The sequence below is a fragment of the Mirounga angustirostris genome, unplaced genomic scaffold, assembly GCF_029215605.1.
Source record: "Mirounga angustirostris isolate CCGP_5_RB_7025 unplaced genomic scaffold, mMirAng1.0.hap1 SCAF_13, whole genome shotgun sequence".
Lineage (NCBI taxonomy): Eukaryota > Metazoa > Chordata > Mammalia > Carnivora > Phocidae > Mirounga > Mirounga angustirostris.
The window spans coordinates 106,987,778-107,012,193 of record NW_026991721.1 but is presented as its reverse complement, the minus strand read 5'-3'; the positions used below and the strand labels follow the sequence as shown (position 1 = coordinate 107,012,193).

At 44.0% G+C, this 24,416-nt stretch overlaps 1 protein-coding gene and 1 long non-coding RNA gene across 3 annotated transcripts in view; one reads left to right on the top strand and one right to left on the bottom strand.

Annotated features, from left to right (window-relative positions):
* The window catches only part of LOC123857870 (uncharacterized), a 59,050-nt gene extending 34,866 nt beyond the window's left edge, over positions 1-24,184 (top strand). The window contains exons 3-6 of the long non-coding RNA XR_006793992.2: positions 5,162-5,417; positions 6,552-6,721; positions 8,446-8,609; positions 23,986-24,184. This is a non-coding gene — a long non-coding RNA (uncharacterized LOC123857870). The remainder of the gene's footprint in view (positions 1-5,161; positions 5,418-6,551; positions 6,722-8,445; positions 8,610-23,985) is intronic.
* Positions 1,906-18,985, bottom strand: LOC123857868 (caspase-1-like). 2 transcript variants are annotated; one of them, XM_045895151.3, is made up of 11 exons: positions 18,909-18,985; positions 18,065-18,331; positions 15,609-15,668; positions 13,684-13,938; positions 10,154-10,260; positions 8,931-9,104; positions 7,567-7,801; positions 6,611-6,754; positions 5,290-5,399; positions 3,720-3,823; positions 1,906-2,012 (listed from the first exon to the last, which is right to left on the bottom strand). In XM_045895151.3, the coding sequence occupies exons 1-10, from the start codon at positions 18,913-18,915 to the stop codon at positions 3,725-3,727; spliced, it is 1,458 nt and encodes a 485-aa protein (XP_045751107.1). In that variant the 5' UTR covers positions 18,916-18,985; the 3' UTR covers positions 1,906-2,012; positions 3,720-3,724. The 2 variants fall into 2 exon arrangements, with proteins under 2 accessions (XP_045751107.1, XP_045751108.1); XM_045895152.3 differs by lacking the exon at positions 13,684-13,938.
* Positions 24,185-24,416: the final 232 nt, after the last annotated feature.

The window sequence follows — 24,416 nt, the reverse complement described above, 5'->3', positions numbered from 1 at the left end:
TTTATTAAACTTTTCTAGAAAATTTTCCATGTATTTCCTCTGTGTTATGTATGATATTCCCTAATTTTTTTTTCTGTATTTATGTTTATCTGTATTCATCAGACCTTTTTATGTCCAATACTGTCTTTGTGCTAATTCTGTTTTTTTCACAATATGTCTTGTCTGGATATCTTAGATTCTAAAGATTTATTTATTTATTTATTTGAGAGAGAGAGAGAGAGAGAGACAGTGAGCACGAGAGGGGGGAGGGTCAGAGGGAGAAGCAGACTCCCCACTCAGCAGGGAGCCTGATGTGGGACTCGATCCCGGGACTCGTGATCCGGAGCAGTTGCTTAACCAACTGAGCCACCCAAGCACCCTAGATGTCTGAGATTTCATTAGTTCTTTTAAAGGGCCAGTGTTTGCTTCAGTGACCCACTCAGTCCTTTGTTTCATTACGATTTCATTCATGTGTTTTTGCTCTATATTATTTGCTTACTTCTATTTATGTATTGGTTTAGTATTTTTCTGACTTCTTAAGTTGAATGCTTAGTTCATATGTTTTTCTTCCTGGTTTTTGTATGTGCATATATGTACACATAGTTCTATGTTTGGAAGATGTGTGTGTGTGTGTGTGTGTGTGTATTTCAGTTTTGCGCTATATGCAGATGTGAGGCAGTCTTTCTGTTATTGGGTTTCTAATATCACCACTCAGTAGTCAGAGAATGAGGCATCGGTGATATGTATTTTTGGATCTTTGTGATGTGACTTATGTGTCTACATGGGCAGGCCAAGTCCAGAAATAAAACCATCATGAATCCTTGTAGTGTTAGTCAACCCTTGCAATTCAAAATTCAATTAACCCCTACAATTAAGAATTCGTACAATTTTAGTCTCTCCTTGCTTTGGAAAGGCAACACCACACAATGGCTAATAACTCAGATTCCAGAGCAAGTCTAGAGCTTTCACCTGCTAACTGCGTGACTTTGGACAGGTCATTTAAGCTCTACGTTATCTGTAAAACAGGGATGCTGATAGTAATTACAGGACTGTTATGAGGCTTAAATTAGTTACACAAAAATCCCTTTCAATAATCGAAATCTTTACAATAATCCTGACATACAATTAATCTATATAAATTTTAACTATTATGTTTATATTTGACATCTAGAGCATCCTTTTATTATTTTTTAAATTTTGTTCAGCTATGTACTAAAATGTGTATCCATCATTCTCTGTGGACATAGCAGAAGTGGTATACCTCCTTACCTAGTAGTTCCAATGGCCATGCAGCCAGAATTCCTCTACCAACATTCCATCCTTCCAGAAGAGTGAACATTACTCCTTCTACTGCTGACACTCCCTTGCACTTTGCTGTGATTTATCTAATTATATTTGCATGTCTGTAAAAATATACTGAGTTTACACCATCTTGGACCAAACCCCAACTTATTTTAGACAACAGCCAAGGGCTTGCTAATGGATAAAATTTTCCTGAAATGTGGAAAGTACGAAAGTCTGGGGGAAAAGTACTTAACAAGAAAAACGTATAGCAGGAAGAAAGATACATGGGATTAATTTGCTGAAATCAGTTTACTGAAGGAAAAAAAATGAGCTCCACCTATAATGTTGGTTAAGTAATAAATTAGAAAACTTCTTCTAGATCATTCTATAGATCCAGGGTTTGATAAGGATACAATTGAGGAGCTGACCAATATATAGTTCTTGCCTCCGGATAGGTACTGCCTGCCTCCCATCACCCTATTGCTGAGGGCAAGTCATAGCCAGTTATGTTCCCCCAGCAAAGTGCACACGCTCTGTGAGTCATAAAGCTGGAAAATCCAGCTCAGGTCTTCCACTTCATTTCCATTCAGCCACCATTTTAACTGAAATCCTATTCTCCGCTAGAGGACGTAAAAGACACAGTTCATTTGTTTCATTTTTATTGAAATACGAAAGGTCACACGAATGTGCTGTGCTAGGAAAGGTGCTTTTCGAAGTTGGTCAAGAAGGGCTGGACTGCCTGCGACTGCCTGAAGGAGAGAAAAAGAGCAGAATGTCAAGATAGCAATCCCGGGAAGACCTCAGTCTGTCCCTTCTCATGGTTCTGTTTCCATCCTCTTCCAGGTACCTTTTGCCACTTCCTTTGGCTCATATTTGTGACCCTTGTAGTCTTCTTGCCCAAAAGTATTCCAGGTGATGTTTGCAAAATCTCAGTTACTAGATTATGTCATTTCTCTGTGCAAAAGCACTTGAAGGGTTCTCTCTGTCTCACTCAGGATAAAACATTTAAAACCTTTATCACATGACCACCAAGGTCCATGTGACCAGGCTTCCCACCACTTTTCTGAATTTGTCTCTGCCATTTTCCCTAATCTCATTCTCCTCCAGGCTATTGCCTCTTGGCACTTCTGTAGACACGTGAAGCACATTTCTACCTCGGGGTGTTTATATATGCTGTTCCCTGAAGCTGTGATACTTTTCCCCCCACAGGGACCACAGGGTTCACCACCACCACCCCAGTCTGTCCATTCCTTGTTCTGACTTTACCATTTTATCACTGAAGGAAACTTTGCCTGAATAATCTATCTGTAGCAAGACAGCATCCACCCTCTGTGTCTCTTTAGCCTCCTTTATTTCCCTTAGCTCTTCTCCCTCTCTGACACAGGATCTATTTCCTTGTGTAGGTAGAGTCTGTCTCCCCTCACTCGAGCATGGCTTTCTCAGAGCAAGGATTCCACTTATTTTCTTGCCTGGTATATTGCAAGCATCTGGATCAGAACCTGGAACATAGTACGTGCTTGATAAATACTAGTCCTGTAAATAATTCAGTCCCCAAATGTGGTTCTATTGGACTAATTAGGCCTCAAAAGCTGTTATACTGAAATATCTGGGCAACAGTGCAGTGACTGTGTCAGAAACCAGGGGTAGGAGATGGCATGAGCATATATTGAAACTACTGAGATAAACCTCACAATAAATAGAATTTAAATTATGTTTCTGAGAGGGGGACTCATAATTGCCTATAATATAGAGCGATATAAAGCTGCTGTGAGTAAAATAATTTTAGGTCTAACCTTGATGTACCCATCCTAAAGCATTTTGGCCAAAAATAATAGTAACAGTAATACTACTACGACATGTGAAGGTGAGTGCTCAAAGGGGCTTGTGAGCAGCATGTGCAGGTGTGAGAGCACACTCTGAGCGTGAGATCCGCTCTGTGAGAGTGGTGCAGAACCAGAGTCCTCCTCTACACAGGGCAGCTTTTATACTCTCTGGTGATGGTAGCTTGGAGTAGCAATGCAATGCATAGGCACTCAGAGGACCAAAGTCCTGCTTTGTTCTTGCTCCTCTGTTTCCTGTGTGCTCAGGACCTGAGGCAATGTGTGGTAACTCGGCATGTGGGAGGGGTGGGCAAAGGAGGGAATGAGAGAGATGAAGGAAAGTCATAATGGAAACATGAAGAAATTTCTATTTTAATAATTACTACCCTGTGTCCTGCATAGTTCATTGCTTCCTAACTTGGTTTTGCTCAACTCACAGATGGGTTGATTGTGGAGGTGGAGGTAAGATCCAGACGCACATAAGTAGAGTAAAAAAACAGTAACTAACCACCAAACTACATCAACAAGAAACACTAGTGTGACCATCTATGCTGTCAGCTGCCATTTGGTCATTGGACCTCACCACCAATATTACTCTCCCATTTACTTCACTTGCCAACAACTCTTGACCCTTACCATTTTCAGTTGCCAGGGAAGAGATAGAAAGGTCTTGTCATGGACATTCGTTCAATGGTGGGCATCTGGGCTTTAACATTTGGTTTTTCAAATGATTTTTGTACCTAAAAACAAAAAGAGGGGTAAGATGAGACATGCTTCTTGTGAATTCTCAGAAAAGATTTTCCACCATGAGCCAGAAAATTCTAGGAATGCAGGGTGCTCCTAGGATTGATGGGGCCAGCCCCATGGACACTCAAACTCTCTGCCACTGCTGCCCCACCTGTTAAAAGTGACACCCATGTCAGAATACACTCTTTATCTCAAACACTTTGTGCCTAATCCAAGCCCTTTCAAACTCCATTTCCTGTTTTCTGTTTCTGATCTAATAATCAATTTTCCCTTGGGGTCTGTTCATGGGAACTGGATCTTGAGAATTCTCGACTTTCTACGTCCACCAGGGTTAACTCCTCAATTCAATGAGACTCAAATCCCAGGATTTTGTTCTTAAGTCCAGAACACTGAGCAACTTTCACATCCCTGCTACCAAGCTGACCTGAAGTCTTTTGCCACAGGCTGATCAGTGAGATCCTACTTAACCTAGACCAATTATTTCTAGTCTTTTCCTGGAAATGCCCTTCCAAGTGCAATGTCTAAATCCTACTCATCCAAAGGACTTAACGTGCTAAGCTCCTATTCAGAGACCCAGCTCATGTCATGCTGCTATCTTCTCCAATTTACTATTGGTATAGCCTTCTTCTGGAAGAGTACAACTGTTCTCTGTGTTTTTGAATGAAAATACAACCACGCTTTTCCATGTTCCTAATACCGATCCCTTGCTCCCTAAAAAAGGAGGGAGCGTATATGTATTTATTCATACATTTATTCATTCAACGAATATTAATTCCTATGTGCCTGAATGTTGAGGCGTTTAGCAAATCCCTGCCTTCGTAAATTCATATTTGAGTGAGTTAATACAACGTAAACGAGGTAAAAAACGAACCTATAGAAAAAAAACCTATAAACTGAGTGCGTGGAGGGAGGAAGGAGGGGCGACTAAGGAGTGTCCAGAGCTGGGGAAGCAGCATCAGGTCTCCCCTTCTTGACCACTTCATTCACAGACAGTCTTCTCCTGGCTTCTCTTTCACATGTCCTCAGTCTTTTTCTTTACAGATCCCATCACAATCTGTAACCACACATTTGTTTGTTGACCTACTTGTTCAGTGGCCATGTGTCTCACATGCATGTGTCTCGTTTGCCCCTTTGTCGCCAGGATAGGGCCCACAAGTATGCCACCCAGTCCATATTTATTTAATAAAGTAAACAATGAAAGTTAATGCAAATACCTCCCGCTCTTTGAAATTTAAGAACTTACACCCCATGACACACAAGCTTATATTTTAGATTATTTTTTATATTTCGATCTCCTGCTACAGTGCATTTTTTTTTATTTCCTAAATCAGGTTTTAAACACTTAGATGACGGGAACCAGACCCCATTCCACTTGTGTTTGCCTGACCAGTTCTGCCACTGTCACCTAGCAAAGCCTTCCTGCCCAAACCAATGACGAGAAGAGGAAGGACGAGCTCACCTTCTGAAATACTTCTATGAGGTGGTAGCACCAAGAATATTTTTGGAAGCATGTGATGAGTTGTACAATGAAGAGAGATCCCTTTGTGGCGTGTCTCCAGGATACGTTATCTATGAAGACAGGAAGTGGTAAGCCTTGGGCTGTGGCCTTCACTCTCATTTTGCTTACAGTCTTTTCTAAAGCATAGCTTGGTAGTTACCTTGATGTGTTTAGGAGAAGCAGCTATAACCCAACATTAACTCATTTTGCACAGATAAGAAGAAGCAAACAAATGAAAAACTAGCAGAGGCTGAACTAACAGGGTAGCTCATCAGAACTGCAGGAGAGGGCACGGTGGTTGCATTATATTCTTAGGACCGACTGACTTTTAATTATGTGCCCTATGTTCATGCACTTGGCTTTCAAAAGAGGCTTGAGAGATAACTGGAATTACCCCATTTTACAGAGGAAAGAATAGAAGGATTCAAGAATGTTGCCACATTTTCACAGGTGGCCACTTATAGATTATATACTGTGCTGTCTTTCACAATATAATAAACAAAATAGGTGAACAGACCCAAAGGAAACTTTTGGAGGGGATGGATATGTTTATGGCATGGATTTTGGTGCTGGTTTCACAGATAATACTTATCTCCAAACTCATTAAGTCCTAGCGAACGTCAATCATATTTCTATAAAGTGGTTTAAAAAGACTGAAAAGAAAAATTTGCAAATTAGAAACACCCAATGTAAGGCTTCTTCAGATGATTACGTAGAGGTCAAGAACTAAACACTGCTCTACTGTTAGTAGATTATGTAGAGGTCAAGAACTAAACTAAATAAGCCCCCAGGTATCATTTCCTACTTCTTTTAGAGGGGCATCCCCATTGTCCCGGGGCGTGTGATAGCGCCATCCAGACAGCGCCAGACGGGGAGCACGGAGCAGAAGGCTTGCACTTGATCACCTGAGAAAGGGCAGCCAGTCCCAGGACCCAGGAAAACTCTTCTCAAAATGTTGAATGGATTTAGTAGAAAAACGAATCAGTCATTTGCTTTAAAATGGTATATGATAAAGGGAGTTCCTTGCATTAGTTTGTTTTAATGTTTGGTGTACCTTTGACTGTAAAGCACAACACTTCTAATAAAAGCACAGTCTTAGAAAGCAAGGGGAAAAACAGAGGCTTCATCCCCATAGAACAGACGAGACAAGATTTAAAATATATCGACAAGACTTAAAATTTACTTTGGCTCATTGCTGCACGGAGCCTATGTTGATTTTCTAGAATCATTCAGAGGTGGCCTCAGGCCCACAAATCCCTGTGTGCACTGGAAAGACACATACGTGGGGTCGAGGAGCAGAAAGCAACGAAGTCCTTCTCGACGTGGACCTTGTGGATGGCATCACTCTCCAGGAGCAGAGGTCGATGTGAGAAGCTGTTGGTTGAGGCCGCTGGTGAGTCACTGACCCACACTTCCCCAGAACTTTCTGTGGAGATATCAACTTTACACACTGTGTGCCTCTCAGGATGCCTAGAGCAATTGCCCACCTCTTTGTTTTTAAGTAGTTATTCCAACCAGTTAGACACATGCACGCGCACACACACCATGCACACATAGTGCTCTGCCTTTCTCTAGGGTCCTTCAGCAATGTGCCAATTAATGCTGACAGCATCACAAAACTAGAAGAAACCATTTACTAAGAGAATAGAAGTTAAAGCCTTAGTTGCCTAATTTCAGAGAGCATAGTTACATTTTTTAGGTAAATTATGTTTGTTTCCTTTTCCCCCCAAACATTGCTCCACAAAGCTAAAGGACAGTTGGAAGTCAGGAAAAAAGAAGTTTCTTTTGACTGCCATCCCAAGTTCCCTCACCTTCCTACTCACTTCCCTTTCAATATGCCTGATTTAAAAAAAAAGGATGCTGCTATTACATAATATGCTCACTTTCAAAGGAAATTTTTCTCAAGCCAGAGATTGTCAAAATGACTGTAAAACATTAACAAGGAAAGCCCTCATTAAAATCATTTTGTCCCAGGATTTGGATATTTATGTTTAGCTTCAATTTAGTAATTCTGGTGGTCTTCTTCACCACTTCCCCTGGATTAAGTTGAACAGAAATTTGTCAGCTGATGGGACAAATGCTCATGATACCAGCCCCCTCAGGGGAGTTTCCTATTAATTCAGTCTAGTTTATTTGCCCTGAAAGGGGTCGAAGATCGTCTCCTCTAGAAACAAAGCACACATCACAGTTCTCCCCCGACACCTTCATGACCATTGGGGTTTCCATCTCAGAACTCACCACCTCTGCAGGCCTGGATGATGATGACCTTGGGTTTGTCCCTGAGGTTGAGGCAGTTACGGTTGTTGAAGATCTGGAAGATGGTGTCATAAGGTAGCACATCCGGGTTTTCCTGGCTGAAGGTAGTCCCGCAGATTCCACTCAGGATTCCGTGAGACATGAGCACCAGGAACGTGCTGTCTGAGCACTTGTGCTCTGGGCGGGCGGAGAATGCCCTCAGTGCTGACTCCATATCCTGAAAAAGACCTCCAGAGCTCACTTTGATAGGAGAAGCATTTCAGTTGGTCTCACCTCCTGCTTATCCTGAGCAGCAGTGTAAGAAACATCCAGAATGTTCCACTTGCTATGCCTTCACGCACTGCTTGCTCAAGGACGGCTGTCTGATGTTTCTTTCTATAATGGAGCAGTGGGTAGAACTTTCCACTCCTGATGACATTGTATACACTCCTCTTGATATATTTGACAGTCACTTTTTGTCACTGAGGTACTTTTTCCTTTCTGTCTCTCTTTCCTCTCATTACTTGATAAGAGCCTTGGGTCATAAATGCATCCTACCAGATCCCATAAAACACTTCCCACTGTGCTTAGAATAAAATCAAACCTCTGATGTACAAATACTCCTCTCTCATGCTGCCTCATCTCCCCCGGTCTCCAGCCACCCCGGTCTTGCTGTACAGCTACTGTGTGGCTTCCGTTCAGTTCCGAATGCAGTTCATCCACAGCTGTCCAGAGCTGTGCGGTTCCCCATACTCATGTGTCCACTCCTGTAGTAACTCCCCAAAGATCCCATCTCACATCATGTTTGCTGGGATCCCCACTCACCAGTTTGCTCTCCTGCTTCCTTTTCACTTCCTTTTAACTTTCTTTTCACTCTTACAGAGACGCACCAAAGCTGTGAAATTTTCTGTTTTGCTTATGGTATGATTATCCTGCACCAAGCGAGCCTAGAGCACTGCAGCTGGGAGTTTCCTGTCTCATTCACAGACCTGTGCCCAATGCCAGGAAGTGCCCCTGGGACACAGTTGGGACTCGATACATACATGGTGAGTACACGTCTATGAAATATACATCACTCTAGGATTTTCTAGGCACTGTTGGGGCTGAGTTCTAATCACCCCACTTTGGAACTAAGGATTGTCTGGATACACATGCCAATCACTTTGTCCAGTTATGGAACTGAGGATATTTAAAGCTCAAAAAAGACATGGATTTTCCCTGTTTCTTACTTTCATGTTTTAAACACACACACACACAAATATGGCCTAAGGATGTCAAAGTATTTGCCTAATATGCTAAAGCTAACATCTTCATAGTAGGATGCGTATTGAATATATACATGTTTGGGATGGGTGAGGGGCCCCTACCTTAGCAGTGAGGTTCTCTTTCACATCCACACTGTAGCCAAGGCCCTCCAGTAGACTCTTCATCCCTGCGATGTCAAGTTTGGCCCCATTCCTGGGAGAAAGATGATCGAACTCTATATTGCATATGATGAGAGCGAGACGAGTACGATCCTTTCTCTCCTTTATTGGGTAGATCTGCAGGAAATGGATATACAGTGAGCTTGACTTACTTAATCTCCTTTGACACCCTCATCCACCAGTCACTGTTACTGTGCTCAGGGCTCCTTTAGCTGCCCTGTCCCCCGTCCTGTACCAGAAGACATTGCCCTCCTATCTCTCTGTAATGGATTGAGTTGGCAGAAGCAAGAAGTGCAAATTGGGGGCGCCTGGGTGGCTCAGTCGTTAAGCGTCTGCCTTCGGCTCGGGTCATAATCCCAGGGTTCTGGGATCGAGTCCCACATCGGGCTCCTTGCTCGGCGGGAAGCCTGCTTCTCCCTCTCCCACTCCCCCTGCTTGTGTTCCCTCTCTCGCTGCGTCTCTCTCTGTCAAATAAATAAATAATTAAAAAAAAAAAAAAAAAAGAAGTGCAAATTGGAAGTAAGTTGTCTTTTAAGAATCCACAGCAGGACCCAGTATATAGCTGGGATGGTGACTCAAAAATCTTCAGGAGACTAGACTGCTCCCTACCCTCTCCTCCTCTCTCTTCTCCACCTAGTCGTCTTTCTTAGCATTCAGTCCAGTTTTGTAGAAGCCAGGAGACACTTGGCACTGGCTCCAGCTAAAAATGAATACATCAGGGGCCTTTTTTCTTTGGTAACATTATTATTTTGGTACTTTTTTTTTTTTTTAAGGCATCAACATACAATGCTATGCAGACTTTATCTTTTTTTAAAAAATATGCTTTTTGTCTAGGCTTTTCAACTAGAATGCAAACAACTGTTACTCAGCCATGTTCTCTTATAAATATTTTGCTTCTGTAACTACAGCTAAAATTGTCATAAATAACAAATAGATTCGAGAACAAATAAATGAACAAGATGAGAGATCTGTATTCTGTCATGGGGTTGAAAGAGAATTGGAGTCTGTGGGAGGCCACATGATTTCCTCCCTGCTCAGAGTATCTATGGATAAGATTGCCACTGTCCCCACTCCCTAAATCTGCAATCAGCATTTTAGGAAATCGTGTTGTTAGTGAAAACACTTGTTTCTCTCTTATTCTCGATGTCATGGACCGAGCATAGCACCTCTGCAGCCTTCTCATTATACAGTTTCATGAATTCTTCATGAGGACAAAGCTTGAGAGTATCTGTAGATTCTTCTGGCTCAGGTTGCCCAGGCACGTCCTCGGGACCTGCAGGATACATCACGGATCATAAATTAGGATATCTGCCTTTGTGACCCAATTTTCCCTTAGGAATACTGACAGAGAAGGGAAATCATGGGAAAAAGATCTTCCAGCGTGTAGGGGTTATGATTGTGTGTCTAACCTCTAGTGTGAGGATGTTTCTTTTGAGTAGGAAAGAACAGGAAGATTGTTAGTAGAGGAAGCAGATCCACCCGAAAATGCAGGTGTAGGTTTCTGATAATTCTGACGAAAACACCTTGATGATTTGGGGTCGAATTTGGCCTTGCCATATTCAGCAAAAACAGTTTGATTTTTCCAATGGTTTTGCTCTAGGGCCCTCACTCGTCCACTCATGGACCTTCTATTGTCTCTGATCAAGAACATCCTGAGTTAAGATTTATTGGAGTGCTGTCCCTTAGAAATGAAATTGAGCCATATGTGCAATTCAAAATTTTGTAATGTCCTTGGTAAGAAACTAAAAAGAAACAGATGAAATTAATTAATATGAGTAATATATTTTAACATGATATATGCAAAATCTCATCCTCTCAACGTGTGTTCCTGATCACGACTCCAGCCCTGAGTAGCTAGGTGTGGCTGGTAGCTATCCTGTCGTACGGTGTACAATCCTGAGTCCACTCCCACCCCAGGCAGCACGTGCAGACACCTGCGCACACAGGCGACGGAATCTTCAACTGTGCACGGATGCTTGACCTTTGTGGAGGAGACAGACTGTGGTGGCTCCTCACCAAGACGTGAAGTCAGCGACTTAAAGGAGAAACCTATCTAGTAACCGGCCCTGTGTCCGGGGTCGACCAGACAGTCATCTGCTAGGGATCGTAATGTGCTCTGGATGTCCTTGCCCCCAAAGTGCGAACTAACTAGCATGAAGTTTTCAATCCATGTTTTCAAATGTGAGAAAATACCTCCTCCCACCTGGGGAAGTTTGTCTCTGACTCATCCTGACCTGATCTCTAGAGAAATGTAGGACTGTCCGACCCCACTTGGCCTCGCTTAACTGAGATTGTGCAAGAAGCTTGGCAAGTCCTGAGCCCGCCCTTGGAGAAATGAGGAAGAGGAATCCATAAACAGAATTTAGCAGTTTGCCAAGACGTAATGTAACAAGGATTTTGTCCCTGAAAGGAATAAACCTTTGTGTTCAGTGACACAAGCCAACCAAGAAATCCTCTGATTTTCTTTTATTTAAATGACAAAAGCAATGTTATCCTGTACAAAATTTTCAGTTTTTATATTTTATACTTTTTTTTCCTGTTTCACTCATTTGTTTCCATTAGTTTTTAAATAACATTTTTGTGATAAATGTCTTTCTAAACTGAATGCTAAAAACCTGACCTCTGGAGATGCAGCGGATTACAAGTCTTTAAAGAAACCGGGCTTTCTGAACATTTCTTAAACAGAGACAGTTGCTCTCCCTTTGTATTCCAGAAGATTCCACCAATGTGAGGATGTCCAGGCTCCTGGGCTAGTCTCTGGTCAGAGGATAAATTTTCTCAGCAAAATTCTCCTCTGTTTCCAGGTTGTGTCCAGGTTTGGTGAACATCCTAATTAATGAACATCAGCTCCTAATGACCATCTTGTATCTGTGTACAGATACCATGTTTGCAGATAAAATTGAGAATTAGATAGGATTTCTATCTCACATTTAATAGTAAAGTTAGCATGAAAATGAATCTTTCATTACAACATAATAAATACTGTAGTGCAGCCTGCTGCCCAAAGGGGGTTGCATTTGCCTGGCAGCACACAGAAAGAAATGAGAGAATTCGTAGTTTAGATAAAAATTTTAACGTTTGTCTTATCTGTTACTTAATGAAATGCTCAAGAAACCCCTTAAACTGATACAAAAAGGAAGAGACTGGTCCAAGGTAAAACAGAGCCATCTCCCTTGGCAGGTAGGCATCCAAGTAGTTATTCCCAAGATTAACAGTGCTCGTTGCATAGAATGCACATATATGAGTTTGTTATATCAGAATGGTATCTGTGTCCAGAAGGCCTGGCCAAGGTCTTTCCATATGCCAGTAGCCCAGCTCACCCAGCTTCCTGGCCTGCAGGTGCCCTGGGACTCCTCTGGGGCCCCCGCGTGCAGAGAGCACCCAGGGAGCCTCACATGGACTTGTTGAAAAAGCATATTTGCTATAGTGAGGTCTCTACAGTTTCTATTGCACTTTGTTTTTTTGTTTTTTTTTTAATATTTTATTTATTTATTTGACAGAGAGAGACACAGTGAGAGAGGGAACACAAGCAGGGGGAGTGGGAGAGGGAGAAGCGGGCTTCCCACAGAGCAGGGAGCCTGATGCGGGGCTCGATCCCAGGACCCTGGGATCATGACCCGAGCCGAAGGCAGACGCTCAACGACTGAGCCACCCAGGTGCCCCTATTGCACTTTGTTTATTATTGCTTCTTCTTATTATTATTATTGATCAACTCTGAGCTTTCAGGACTGGGATTTGAGCTTAACCTCTGTAGTGAATCAAGTCTGTCACTGGTGAACTTGGGCAAGGGGCCATTTAGGTTCTAGTAATACTTATAATTCAATCTAGGTCAGAATTAAAGTGTTTTAATAGATTGAACACTTTACAAGTGTTCTCCTGAGCATATTTTGTAATGTACAGAAATGAGTAAGCACTAGAAAGGTCTAAATACTAGAAGCGAAGTAATACTTTTGAAAACTAGTATCTACTGCATGCCTGTTCTTTATCTCTTGCATTCATCCTGTGTTTATGACATGCCTGCTGTGTGGCTGGCACTCTGCTGAGAGCTACTATTCCCTCATGAAGAAAACACCTGTGCTCTCGATGAAGAAACTTGGTGGATTATAGTCCTGTCGAATTCAGAACAGATCTGATGAGGGGAATCAAGTGTTTAACTCTACAGATGTTAGTTTTGTGAAGTCAGTGGAGTCTTTGGATGGAAATGTTGAATGTGCAGCGAGAGGTAAGTGTATCTGGAGTTCAGAAGAGAATTCTGGGTGAGAGCTACTGTCTTCGGAGTTGTCAGCCTGTGCCTGCCACGAAGTCCCTAGCCTGTGAAGAAGTTACCAAAATTGTCACTGTTTCCCAGATCCTGAGACTGATGCCCAGGGAGGTTAAGGAGCTGGAATGAAATCATGGAGTATCTACAGTGATGGAACCTGGGTCCACATGCGGATATCCTTTACTACACCATGTCCACACTCAGCTCTTTCTATGAGCAATGGGAGCACAGCGACTCAGCTTCTTAGCTAATTGGAAAGTGGATCCCCTCCCACAAAAGGCAAGATGGCCTCTCAGAGGATGATGACAGATTTAGTAAAAAATTATACATTAGTAATGGAAGGATGGTGGGATTATGGAGGACCCTGGAGGGGTCTTGGTGTTAAGTAGATTCTGGAAAATTTGAGACACCCATTGTTAAGTGATTTCAGTTTACCTTTTACACTGGTGGAATATTTGTCCGTTTTAATGAAAGTTTGGACAAGGGCTTGACCTGCCTCCTGCCGTTTCTGTCGCACAGAGTCCAGAAAGACCCAGGGTTTGTCTTCAGGTTTGGCATCATAAAATTTTTTCTTTTCTGCTTCCTCCAATTTCAGAACATCTTTTTCCAACAAGCCATGCAAAACACCAGTAATGAGTTCTTTGCCCACAGTTTCCAAAATCTTAAATGGGTTTTTGTCATGTTTGTCTTCTGTCAGAAATACAAACACTCCTTCAACTATAGGTACAACTTAAAGAGTTTTGCCCTGTCTCTAGAAAGTTCCTCATTATGGGAAATACCCCTGAAAATGCCTTCTGTCTATTTCGCCATTTGCCCCATAAAGTATGTCCTCTTTCATCATATCCATAGAGTTCTCTGAGCCCATCAAATTCACACTGGGCTGCGTTTAATGATTCATCCCCACTGAAGATTTTTGGAGGGAGCTTCTCATCTTTCTTCTGTGACACTGGGCCTAATGCTAACTTCCTGGCCACCTACTGCTTTCATATTTCTCTTTCTCACAGTGATGATGATAATCCGTTTGTAATATATGCTCCAAGGAAAGGCCATGCTGTTGCCTAGAACTGTAAATTTTTTCCACTAGACTGTAGGATCTTTTCTTTCTTCTGTATTGAATTTCCTTGGTAAAAGCACAATGTCTTTGATTCCATATCTTTGTACCCACATCTCATGCCCACATCTTTGTGCTTAAAATACTTATAAACACTTATATGCTTGCTGAATGCATAAATTAATGAAGAAATGAATGAATGACTCTAGACCCCTAATATTTTAAGAACTTATCTCAATAAGAATTCTTAATTGAAAATCATCTGATGACTAATCTTTCCATATGATAGATTAACTTGACACCAGGGTAATTTACTATTGTCTGGGATCATCTTAGCTGATAGGGTTGTGTGTAGTGTCATTTCCAACCCAAAATTTTTGTCTAGCTTTAATTTAATGGTGGAAATTCTTAAATACCTATTCCTTCATATTTTGTGTATTTTTATAAGAGCAATAAAAGCAGGAACCTTGTTTGTCTTGTTCATTCCTCTCTAAACAGTCCATAGAGCAAGATCTATAACACAGTTGGCATGTGTCAAATATTTTTCTTATGGCCTAGTATACTAGCAATTTTGATGAAATTATTTAGTGAAATAGTATTTTAACAAACATTTATTGCGTGCACACTGAATCAACTACTGTGATGGGATCTTACCTACAAATAAGTCAGGTGTGTCTAATTTCCTCATAAAGTTTAAAGTCCAATAGGGGAAAAGGATAGATTTAATTCTTTAATGACAAGAAAAATATAGTAGGAGTTATGGCTGAAGAACCATAGGCCACTATAAGAATCAGGATTCTGAAATATAGTAGCAGAAATAGAAGTGGAGAGCAGGATCTGGATTTGAGAGAGGAATCAGTAAGCTTGGCCACTGCTGGAATGTTGGAAGTGAGGGAAAAGAAAACCCAAGACAATTCAGGTTTCTGGTTTGACTAACTGGGTGATAGTGGTGCCATTACCCAGGACAGGGGCAAGTGGAGGAGAAGCAAGGTAGGGGAAGGATGACAAGCTCAGCTCCCTGAGGGAAACAGGAGCGTGTATGTTCAGTAGGAACTAGAATAGTCAAGTGTGGTATTCAAGTGGGTAGTCAGGTTTGGGACACAGATTTAGATTTGTGAGTATGAACATGGTGGTAAAGCTACAGGGATGGCCTCTGCTAAAGCACAAAGATTAAGAAGAGAGAAAGGCATAGGACCAATCCATGAGAGTAACCTATCGCCCTCTCACTCTGGGGTCATCCCGTAAACACAGAGTTAATGTCAAGAAAGATGAGGTTCAAAAAATGTTCTTGCTTGGAAAATACCGTTACCTGGTGAAGGAAGAATTGCTGCTTGAGAGTCTGAGTTAAGTTGACTTCCAGATGGTGCACCTGAGGAAAGATTCAGGACATTAAAATAGTCACTTATCATCTCCAAGTAATCTCGCCCGACCTGTTGGACACCCCCCAGTGAACACATCTTCTGCAGGCCTGTTCAAGGTGCAGCTAACTTAGAACTATACCCGTCACTGAGAAGCCAAAGCCTCTAGCCCGGCTGACTGAACGTTCCCCCTGGAGGCAGAACAAAGGAGTGTCTGCAAGTTACTTTCCATTTCTGCTTTCCAGGGTGAAGGGAAATGGAGACAGCAACTGATGTAGATCAAGAGGTCTCTTAATTCTCCTGTCTCAAGGTGGCTCCTGGGGTGACCACTGCTGCCCGACAGGTGTGTGCCATGTTGTGTGTGTCACTCAGAGCTGGCCTGGACTTCGGAGAGAAAATGAAGAAGAACAGGCATGTGCACATGGACGCTTAGCTTTGCTAAGATTTACCACAGCAGAAAATGAGGATGAGGTGACCCCCCTGGCCAACCCTCAGTGTTAAGTCAGTTTCCCAAGTGTCATTGAACAGGAAGGTGGTCAAGCCAGGATACATATGCAAACTGTCTTTCTTATCATCTGTGGGCTCCTAAGTATGCTACTCCTCCAGCCCACAAAGGCCACTATCTGAGGACGCATGTGCCAGGATCCCTGACCATCACCTCCATAATCTGCATCTGTCATACTAGGTGGCAGAAGCCACACTCAGAGGAGGAAAACAGTGGGAAGCGCAGTTACAGTGTTTGGTTGCATAAAATCACCCAAACCTATTAAAAGATCCTCTTCGGTCACTTTTATGATTGTTGATTTTAAGGACAAGAATTGAATTTAAATTTGTTGAAGGTTTTATGAGGATCTCAGTATGACAACATCCACCTGAGAAGTTTATTCCAGAAACTTTCAGGATTGGCATAAGCTAACAAGTGAGAAATGCTCCCCAATCTTCATTTTATAGTACTTATTGAAGACAGGATTTCCATAGACAAAATATGGTCCAATTTCCTGAATGGAGGGAGTCACAGCATCAAGCCCGAGGTGGCACACTACAGTTTGTCCCATCCTTCCCATCTAGACTGCTGGAATGCATTAACCATCAGTGAATTCAAGAACATTCTCTGAGGGCACCTGGGTGGCTCAGTCATTAAGCGTCTGCCTTCGGCTCAGGTCATGATTCCAGGGTCCTGGGATCGAGCCCTGCATCGGGCTCCCTGCTCAGCGGGAAGCCTGCTTCTCCCTCTCCCACTCCCCCTGCTTGTGTTCCCTCTCTTACTGTCTCTCTCTCTCTGTGTCAAACAAATAAAATCTTAAAAAAAAAAAAAAAAAAAAAAGAACGTTCTCTGGTGGAGGCCTTTTTTATGGCAATAGGAAGTAGGTCTTCTTACGACCAAGAACTTTCTTTTAGGAAGATCTCTCCCATTCAAGTGCATCCAAATATTATATCTCATTGTCATAGTCTATGGACCTACAGAAATTGGCCAATGGATGAGAGAGAGATGAAACCATGAGGACGCTGACCGGGGAGGGACACATGACAACTGGAGCGGCAGACTCCAGGCTAGTATGTCACAGTGGGTTGGACAAGTGCCTCCAGGCCAATCCCCAGGAAAAAAGGCTTCTCATTTTCAAAGAACATCTTCTTTTTCTAAATGGCTTTGGCAAGTGCCTAAGAGACCAGGGCTGGACTCCACTGGAGCTCCTGTCTTCACTATGTGCAGGGACTAAGTGACCACAGAAGGGATTGTTCAGATGTCTGCGCCTGGTCTTGGGCTCTCAGAAGAACTGGAGGTACAGGGGGCTGGGCCTCATAGAATGGTCCACAGCCCAGAACCATACTAGTGGACACTCTTACTCAAAAGAAAATGCGAGGAGGTACCTAGAAGGAAGAGTCCACTTAAAATCCTTACTTTTCTGTAAGCACTGAATTTATTCTGAGTGTTCCACCATCCCTGAAATATATTTTGTTCCTCCTGGAGAGTCAGATTTTGGAGAGATGTTATAAAAAGTATCTGAGTCTTTACGTCAGATGACTACACAAGTTCCCAGGGAGCCCTGGACTTTAAGGAGAGAGAGAGACTGAGAGAGAGAGAGAGACTGAGTCAGTGCTTTGCCAGGATGACTAGAGAATATAGTATGAAGCTTTTCAGACTGTCCTCATGAAGTTCCACAAAGGAGGTATGGCGTATTCAGGATGGGACGTGAGCATCAATCAAAGGAAGGATCCTGAGGTCAAAGGACCAGGACAAAAAGGAAGAAGCAGGAGACTTGCAGTAGAGCTACTGATACAGAAATGGGGCCCTGAGGCCAGGAACTGGGACGTTGTCTGCAAACTAACCTGACCAAGGAAGAAAGCAAACGTTGGGCACGAGGACATGGGCCCGCCATGCACCTCAGTGGGAGGAATTGACCCTTACCTGAGGAAAGCCCCATCTTCTCTGCAAGGAAGGAGTCCTCTTCACGAATATAACAAATAAAAATATCGCATGCCTGTGACCCTTTCCGAACAACAGAGTCAATCAGAGCTCGGGCCTTATCCATCACTGTAGCATTTTCATACCGCACTCTCTCCATCTCCTCCTGGTTCAGCACTCTTTTCTCTAAGAGCTCATCCAGCAAGCCGTTGAGCGTCCCTGTGTTCACTGAGCTGACAAACAGCCTCCGCTTGTCCTTCAGGGTCTTGTCTGAGTGAAGCACAAGGATTCCTCAAGTCATGAAAACAGTCTCATTTCCTCTCAGCTCAGCACCAAGGAGTAGCCTGCTTTAGACTTGACGTCCCTCCCCACGCAGCACAGGACCCCTGAAGACCCCCACGGTCTCTCAGTGCCCCCTCAGCATTGACCCTGGGTGCTCACTGAGCAGCCTGAGGACAGAGTTGCTCTCCCGCCATTTGCATCTGAAAACCTGGGATCATCCCCACATGCCCCACATGTACTCAACTCCACAAAAGAAAATAATGAAGAGTGATGTCCCATGTCCTTTCCCGGGCCACTTCGGCACCCTCTGTCACACTCAGGCCTTTAACATTCAGTTAGGACTGCAGAGCATCCCCAGGATGCCAGTGAAGCCCCAGTTCCCTCCTGGCTGTGGCCTGGCCTTTCTCCAGGCTGCGAGGAGTCTCCCGGGCCCTCCTTTTGCCTTCCCACCTGCTCCCCGGTGGCCCCCATCCCCCGTTGTGCCCACCCACACAGTCACAGAACTACAGACCAGCCAGGACTGTGTTTCCCCCAGACATGCCCTTTCAGACGGTTGGAGACTCACCAGCCATGGCTTTTCTCTCTCAGCTTCAAAGGACAGTCTGAAACTGAAAGCGTATCCCCTTCCCTTTCAGCAGGGCGTGTGTGCTTATTGAGAAATACCCATTGCTCATGCACAATCATCCTGTTTTGTTTTCCACCACCCCCCCACCCCCCACGAAAAATAGTTCCCCGAAACCTGCATCAAGGAATGTATCTTTGGGAAATTTCTTTCCCTGGCACTTGGATGAGATCAGAGGAGGGGAGCAGGGCTTGGAGAAAAAGTGCAAAGTGGGAAAGTGCACACAGGGTTTGACTCGCACAGCGCTGACTCTCCCATTCGTTAGGAATTAGGAAGTGTGATCTGGAAAAGTCACTCCTACCTTGGCATCTTAGTCCATCTAGGCGGTGAGCGCGAAATACCATAGACGGATGCTTCTGAAGGAGAGGGATTGGTTTCTCAGGGCTCTGAAGGCTGGGAGTCCACGCTCAGGGGCCAGGCTGCTGACTGCTCACCCAGCCGGTCCTCACCTTGGGAAAAGGCAAAGGGTTGTCTGGAGCCTCTCTTATAAGGGCTCTGCCTTCATGACCTGATCAGCTTCCAAAGACCTCAGCTCCTACTAACATCACCTCGGGCATCAGGTTTTCGGCACACGGATTCTTGGGGGGACATAGACACTCAGTCTGAAGCATTTGGAGAAGCTGAGCGCCTGCACCCTGTGCCCCATCCAGCAGCTCTGGGTGGCATTCCTGTGAAGCCATCTTGCTTTTAGGAATGGAAACAGTTGGCACCAGAATCAAAAGTTTTCTTTTCTATTGCTCTCCCATGGCAGATGGCTCTGTTTTGAGGGACACCATAGAGAGTAAAAGTCAGGCTCTGGACTCAGAATATCTGACGTAGCAGCCTAACCATTCATTCCTTATATAGTCTTAAGAGAGGGTGCCTGGGTGGCTCAGTTGGTTAAGCGACTGCCTTCGGCTCAGGTCATGATCCTGGAGTCCCGGGATCGAGTCCCGCATCGGGCTCCCTGCTCGGCGGGGAGTCTGCTTCTCCCTCTGACCCTCCCCCCTCCCCGTGCTTGCTCTCTCTCATTCTCTCTCTCTCAAATAAATAAATAAAAAATCTTAAAAAAAAAATCATTTAAGAGAATAAGGACACAGAGTTATTAAAATATCCTCTGTGTGTATGTGGGTGTGTGGCTGTGTGCACACGTGTGAAATACGTGAATAAATATTCACAGCTGTAGTATTGTTGTTCTAAAACTCTATGTAATTAAAAACAAACTTGCCTTTTGTCGTGTATGTGAGTCACCAGCTTGGCTTCCTGTGTTCCAGGATAAGTGTTAGATTTATATTAATTAGAATAAAATTAACCATGTAGATTCTTTTTTTTTTTTTTTAAGATTTTATTTATTTGCGAGAGAGACAATGAGGGACAGAGAGCAGGAGAGGGAGGAGGGTCAGAGGGAGAGGCAGACTCCCCGCTGAGCAGGGAGCCCGATGCGGGACTCGATCCCGGGACTCCAGGATCATGACCTGAGCCGAAGGCAGTCGCTTAACCAACTGAGCCACCCAGGCGCCCCACCATGTAGATTCTAATCTGAGGTTTTTTTCGGGATACTTTGATTTCACTTTGCTTCTTATCCCACGCACTTTGGGGCACAGCCTTGCGCTCCTTGCCACATAGAGAGACGTTGCAGGGAAGGAAGCGGAAATGATAGGTTCCCTGCTGCAAGGAACCTGTCATTCCCGCTTCCTTCCCGCTTTTATATGTATATATTTTTGAAACACCTTGAGGATTTTGCATGAGGTTCTCTGCCCCAGCCGGTCACGGAGCAGAAGCCTGCTGGGGTGCCATCCAGGCCTGGGGATGCAGAAATGCAGGTGTGGGTCCCGAGCAAGAGCCACTCCATAGCAAAGGCCGCTCACAGTAGAACAAATACCTTACGAGTCCAGTTATATCAAGTTCTATAAAGAGTAGGAAAACCTAACGTCCCCTGTTGGAAATCACTAACTTCCTGAGGACGAGGCAAGGGAAACTGAGCCTCATGGGCAGGGGGGCTCCTCCGGGGGTGGGGGCGGTGGGGGGGATGGAAATGTTCTGTGCCCTGACTGGGATGACCTTATAGTAGGACGCACATTCATCAGTAATCACACTGTACCATTAAGAGGGATACATTCTATTTCTTGTAAATTATGCCATGATAGCACTGAATTTTAAGCACTAAAATCAGTGGTTATAAGGAACGCCTGGATTGGATGGAGTTTCTTCCCTTTTTTCTGGATGCACTCAAACCACCACAAAGTGGTCAAAAGTGGTAAAAGAGGGAGAGTTTCCATTAGTGACTGAAACAGGGACGCCCACAGGTAGATGGGGGTTGTAGACAGAATGGAGATAATTTACAGAGAGGATGAGTGTATCAACTAAGATACGTACCTAGCTAATAGCCTTACATGGAAACACTCATGTTAAAATAAATTAGTGTTGCAGTTGGACTGTGAGCAGCATTTAAATGGAACGTAACGATTCAGCAATCCTCATGTCACAATGGCCTGGGGTAGCCTGTCTGAGCAACACTGCCCGTTTCTGATATTAGCACCTGTGGGAAGCTCATGCACAGAGGGCATTTAGAACATTTAGAAAGCCACCTCCACTCTCAGTTTATCTGTCACGCATTCTTATATATTTTTAGAGCCGTTCAGACATGACGATTAATGCAACTTAGTGAGAGCACTCACCAAATATAAAATATTATTTTTTTCTTCACCTAAAACCTCCCCTTTTCTGCATCCTATTGTCACAGACTTTGAGGCCCAACAGCCCTGGGATTAACTTGCATTCCTTAGCTGCAGATCTTGGAAAGTTACTCACCATCTCTAAGCTTCTGTTTTCTTACCTATACGGGGAGGGAGGGCTCGCAATCATTCTTACTTTCCAGGATGGAATGGCATGAATACAGATCAGGCCCAGTGCTTCCCATCTATCAGTAGTCCTGATCTATATCCCGGAAGGAAGGTCGTGTCAAAATGCACGTCTTTGTAAAATGCTTCCTTCTTGTTTTTTTTTTTTTTAAATCTCATGGCCTCGGCAACTGTGTACAGTAGACAGGTTCCATAAGGATGGATTCCATTTAATGAATGAGAAGACCCAGGTAAGCGGCTGGTTCGGAGACTCCGCAAGCACAAGCCGTGGAGCTTGAGTGAGAAGACAGGTCCCCCCTCCTTTCCGTCCCTGCTCAGGTGGCAGTGTGCAGCGCTCAGCCTCCTGCCCTGGGCAGTGGGAGGACCCATCTCCGCACTTGCTGCTGGGAAATGGAAGATGATTTGAGGAGATGAAGTGTAAGCATTGAGAAGGACTAGAATGACAGTAAATGAGAGCGTAGATAAAAGTGCTGTGGGCTGTCAGGAGAGAGTCAATTACAGATGACCTGGAGCAATTAGGGACGCCGGCAGAGCCTGCAGCCGCAGAGGGGAAGGGTTGGGGATTGGTGATGGAGGAGGGCGAAGACGACTAACCTGAGACATTTCTGTGTTCTAGGTACTGAAATAGGTTCTTTCCCCCACTCAGAAATACTGGAAAATTATTAGTAGTAGCTCAGTTTTAGAGATCAAAACACTAAGGCCCAGAGTGGACAAGTCTCTTTCTCAATAGTAGAGTCCATGAGTATGTGGTGTCATTAGATTGCATTACTCTAAAGTCTCTTATCTGTCAGTGACCTATCTATCATCTATCTATGTATCTATCTATCATCATCTACCATCTACAAAAAGTACAAATGTGCAACCAGAACAACCCAATGAGGAGAATAATATAAATAAAATGCTGAGGCCAGAATCCTAGGAAGGAGGGAAAAACAAAATTGCTTGAATCAAAGGGTGTTTGTTTGGGATTGGGGGAAGTGCATTTTGAGGGGTAGATTAGGTCTAGATTGTGATGATTTACAAACAGGCAGCCTCAGTGAGGAATTTAAAATGGAAACTGATGTGTCAGGCAATGGGGAGCCAGTGTGGATTCTGGAGTAGAAGAGTCATAAGAACATGCCTCCCAAGTAGCTATTTTGCATTGAGTGCTTAACAAAAACTAGGCCCTGGGATACTTACAGACACACCTTGTCTGGTTGCACTTTGCAGATACTGTGTTTTTGTTGTTTCTTTTTTTTACAAACTGGGGGTTTGTGGCGACCCTGCATCAGGCAAGTCTGCAGGCGCCATTTTCCCCATAGCATTTGCTCACTTTGGGTCTCACAATATTTTGGCAATTCTCACAATATCTCAGACTTTTTCATTATTACTGTATTTGGTATGGCGATCTGTAGTGAGGGATTTTTGATGTTGCTATTCTAATTGTTTTGGGATGCCCGAAGTGTGCTCCTGGAAGACCACAAACTTAATCAGTAAATGCTGTGTGTGTTTTGACTGTTCCAACGCCCAGCTCTGCCCCATCTCTCTCCTTCTCCCCCAGCCACCCTACTCTCTGAGACACAGCAGTGTTGAAATCAGCCCTACGCCTAACCCTCAGTGACCTCTGACAGCTCACACTTCTCTCACTTTTCAACCAAAACCTAGAGGTAATTAAGCTCAGAGAGGAAGGCATGTCAAACGCCAAGAGGGGCTGACAGCTAGGCCTCTTGACCACACAGTTAGCCCAGTTGGGAACTGTTAAAAAGAAAAACACAGGCCCAACATGGTGTCATTTAGGACAAGTCAGCAACCTGGGGCTTCACCCCTAACCTAATTGCAGTTTCAGACTTCCCCAGAAATGTTGTCTTAACTGGTCAGCCAAGAATTTTCTGCTTCAGTGATGTGATCTGTCACATGAGCCCTCTTCATCCCCCACCAAAGGAACCTGAGGTCTCATCCACCTAATAAGACCTCCTGCCCTTACCCACTAAGGGAAGGTAACCTTGCCTTGAGCAATCCTTTCTTTTCTTTTGCACGTGACTTTCTTGCCCCATCCTCCTTCCTATAAAAACCTTCCATTTTGTACACCTCCTCAGAGCTCCCCTCCACTTGCCAGATGGGATACTGTCTGCCTCATAAATTGCTTAATAAAGGTAATTAAGCCTTCAGATTCACTCAGTTGAACTTGTGTTCTTTAACAGATTTGGTGGCAGCGTTGGGATCCAAAGCAAACTTCTGTCAGCACTTGGGGACAAAGAGAAACAGAGACATGGTGCCCTGCAAACAGGTTTGAGTTCACTGTCTTTTTTTGCCATTTCCAAGGCCCGTTGGTGAGTTCCTGTTGGTCTGAGCTCTGGTCTTTTTGTGTTGGAGCTCTAGATCTAATCAGCTTTGCAGCCCAGGGTTCACAGAGCCCTCGAGAGTAACAGGAGGCTCTAGCAGAGTGCCGGCCCTTAGCCCTTGGTTCAGTCCACAGCTCCATGTTAGAACCCCTTCTACAGTTGTATTTGGCGGTCTCCTTGAACTGGGGTTTCCTGGCTTAGTCCTGTTTCCAGGCCTAGTCTGTGCTCCCCATTTCCTGAAGTCTGCTGATTTAGTCCACACTGAGAATTGCTCATGGTCACCGGAGGAC

Bases quoted from the DNA above. Each gene is read 5' to 3' on its own strand.
- LOC123857868 (XM_045895151.3), bottom strand. The intron at 9,105-10,153 runs GTGCTATGCTCG...CATTTCCTGCAG, and splicing joins ATAATGAGAAGGCTGCAGAG to ATCTACCCAATAAAGGAGAG. The intron at 7,802-8,930 runs GTAGGGGCCCCT...GGTCTTTTTCAG, and splicing joins AAGAGAACCTCACTGCTAAG to GATATGGAGTCAGCACTGAG.